Below are 2,968 nucleotides of genomic sequence, written 5' to 3' on the forward strand. Positions count from 1 at the left end.
TTATCAAAGTATACTTACGCAAATAGATTTGAAAAATCTTTATTAAAGTTTGTGCCTATTTCCATTCTATGAAGGCCAGGCGCGAATGCAGACCCCACAATTTTATTATACCATCCCTATTTAAGTTAAAACATACTTATGAAATTATTATTATGTACATCTATATCAAAAACACTTGTAAACGTTTTTTTTTATTTCCATACTTTGTGAACCAGGCGCGTATGCAGACCCCACAATTTTAATGAATCATCATTATGCCAGATCAAACATACCCATTCCTGTGTCTCGATACATCTTCTATCATTATATGAAATCAGTTTTCTATAATAGTCAACCATATAGGAGCCTATTCGTGACCAGACAGGCACACAGACGTTCAGCTTTATATTATATATATCAGTTATTAATTATATCATTTATAAGTTAGTCTAGCCTTCATTTATTTTGAGATTATATCCTATTTCTTTGCTTATATTTTACTCTAGTTATAACCTTGTAGGAAAATTTGAATGGTAGCCGTGGTTCTAAACGGAGACACTGATCATTTTGTTTATTTACTTAGATTTAATACTTGTTTAAGTTTCTAGCAATCCCTGGTGTGTAATTAATGGCTTTTCATATCAACATTCATCATTTCTTTTAAGATTAAGATTTATAATAGCTCAAATATTGAATAGTGCCAAGGAAACGTTAATGTGTTGGGCATACAATATGTTACGATTATATTTGGTTCCGGGAGCACCACTAAATTGCCTTGAACACTCTTAGACACTGTATTTACTGCCATCACCTGCCCAGATGTGGCAACAATACATTTCACATTTACTGATATAATATTAAAAATAATAAAAAGATGACTGTGAAGATAACTGAGAAACATCAAACGTTCACAGGTAACATGAGTTGGAACAAATACATCGAAAGCATTGCCAAAGCTGCTGCAAAGAAGGTTGACTCTCTCTACCATGCTAGAAAGTTACTTATGCCTGAAAGTTTATTGTACCTCTATAAGGTCACCATTCGGACATGTATGGAGGTATTGTTGTCACATCTGGGCTGGTGCATCTGTTACTTGTCTCTCACTTCTGGACAGGGTTCAAAAGAGAGTCGCCAACCTGATAGGTCCTGAACTGCCATCCTAGTTTCAACAACTGTTCCATCGACGAAATTTTGCATCCCTCTGCCTGTTTTGCACGTTCGACATAAATACCCCCTGACAAACTTGACAAGCAGCCACGTTCCACCGTTAGTATTTTAATGGTGGATGCTCTGGCGAACTACAAGCCTTGTGATATAAATATCCCTGTCAAATCCAACAAGCAGCAAAGTCCCACCCCTACACATTAGAGATCCCTAGATGTAAGAAGGCCTTCTACTCTAATAGCTTCTTCCCCAGAACTGCTAGACTCTGGAATTCCCTTCCAGATTCCCACTTTCCCAACTGTACTGATATGCAGAAGTTCAAGTGTAATGTGAACTGGTGTTGTGCTTCTCAACTTCCTAAATAGTATCCCTGCAACTTATGTCCTTGTTAATAGCCCCCTACATCAAAGTGGCCTTGTTTGGGTTAAAAATGTAAAAAAAAATGCTTCAAGCAAACTATTTTTATTTATTTTTATTAGATATTAGACATTTTAAAGGTATTTGATGTATTTCAAAGTATTCTACATTCTCATTTGCTATTTGTATTTTAAATAAAGTATTTATCTGTAGATATACCATTAATTATTTACATATCTCCTCATTCGTCTCTCTAGTTAAAGTAGTAAGTATTTTCCTTTTAAATCCAGAAGAATTGCAAGCAATTATATCCACAAATTTCCAAGAATTACAAGAATTGATTCAAAACGATGTTTCACACTTCTTTTTCTTTCTCTTTTGACAGGAATTGCAGACAATTTGTAACAAGATTATACATAGATTGAGTGAAGTAAATAATAATACTTAAGAACCAAATTCTTCCATTTTTTTTTTTTATTCCGGAATAATTTAAGGAAAGAATCCGTTTGACAATTAAAAAATATTACAGGATTTCTGATCTCAATGAAATCAATGTGAAGCAAAAGACATATTTAACTATGAAAAAAAGTCTTCCTGTGAATATTATTTCGAACAAGCAAGAGATAAAAAAAAAGCAAAAATTTCCGAAATTTCTTTTGTTTTATTTCGAACCTATCGAAGCTGATTGGTTGTTGTAAAATGAAGTGAATTTGTTGAAAATTGAAAAGAACAAACTGAAATGAAAACGCGAAGAAGAAGAATACACAAGAAAGAGAAATATGATAAATGTATGGAAATTATAACACAATAAATGTCTTGAAAACGAAGTGTGTTAGCAATTAATTAAAAGACCAAAATATCTAGTGCTTAGACAGTAGCGGCCATTGTACAAGGAACATAAACGACAAAGACATATTTGTATTATTTAAAAATTAATGCATGATTAGCAATGAAAACTTTACCGAATGAACATTAGGATGTAATATTATACAAAGTTACAGAATTTTACATAACAGTTTTTAAAAATAAAGATTAAACGGAATAAAGGAAATCAACTACTTGACAAAAGTTAAAGAACAATCTTTGATTGTGAACAGAATATTAACAAAATTTAACATTCCTTTATTTTCTTTAACTTCTCTTCATCATCGATCACATGACCTAATTAATTTCTTGCAAAAATTAGCAGCAATTCGCCCCATTCGTCTTTCAATAACTCCCAAAGTTGATCTTAGTTTTTCGGGTTTCTTCAAAACATATTCTATTGGATTCAGGCTGGAACTCTGGTCTGGCCATTTCATTAAGCATCAATGTTTCATCGGTTTCATACCTGCTAATTATACGATGAAGGACACTTTTAGTCCTATGAATAGCATCCAAAATGTATGAAGCTTACTTTTTTCTTGATAGTTTTTTTCTTCAAAAGAGAGCTCTTTGTGTGTAAAATTTGCCATATTGCTTAAGCATA

The 2,968-nt window shown here is 32.6% G+C and overlaps 1 protein-coding gene across 1 annotated transcript in view; it reads left to right on the forward strand.

The window, feature by feature from the left end:
- LOC145239836 (serine/threonine kinase-like domain-containing protein STKLD1) overlaps nt 1-2,327 on the forward strand; it is a 91,331-nt gene extending 89,004 nt beyond the window's left edge. The window contains exon 20 of the mRNA XM_080103384.1: nt 1,886-2,327. Coding sequence (XP_079959510.1) covers nt 1,886-1,948 — 63 coding nt within the window. The 3' untranslated portion in view covers nt 1,949-2,327. The remainder of the gene's footprint in view (nt 1-1,885) is intronic.
- The last annotated feature ends 641 nt before the right edge of the window (nt 2,328-2,968 follow it).

This window comes from Euprymna scolopes, chromosome 19 (assembly GCF_053919585.1).
Source record: "Euprymna scolopes isolate OS-2025 chromosome 19, ASM5391958v1, whole genome shotgun sequence".
In the NCBI taxonomy this organism is placed as follows: domain Eukaryota; kingdom Metazoa; phylum Mollusca; class Cephalopoda; order Sepiida; family Sepiolidae; genus Euprymna; species Euprymna scolopes.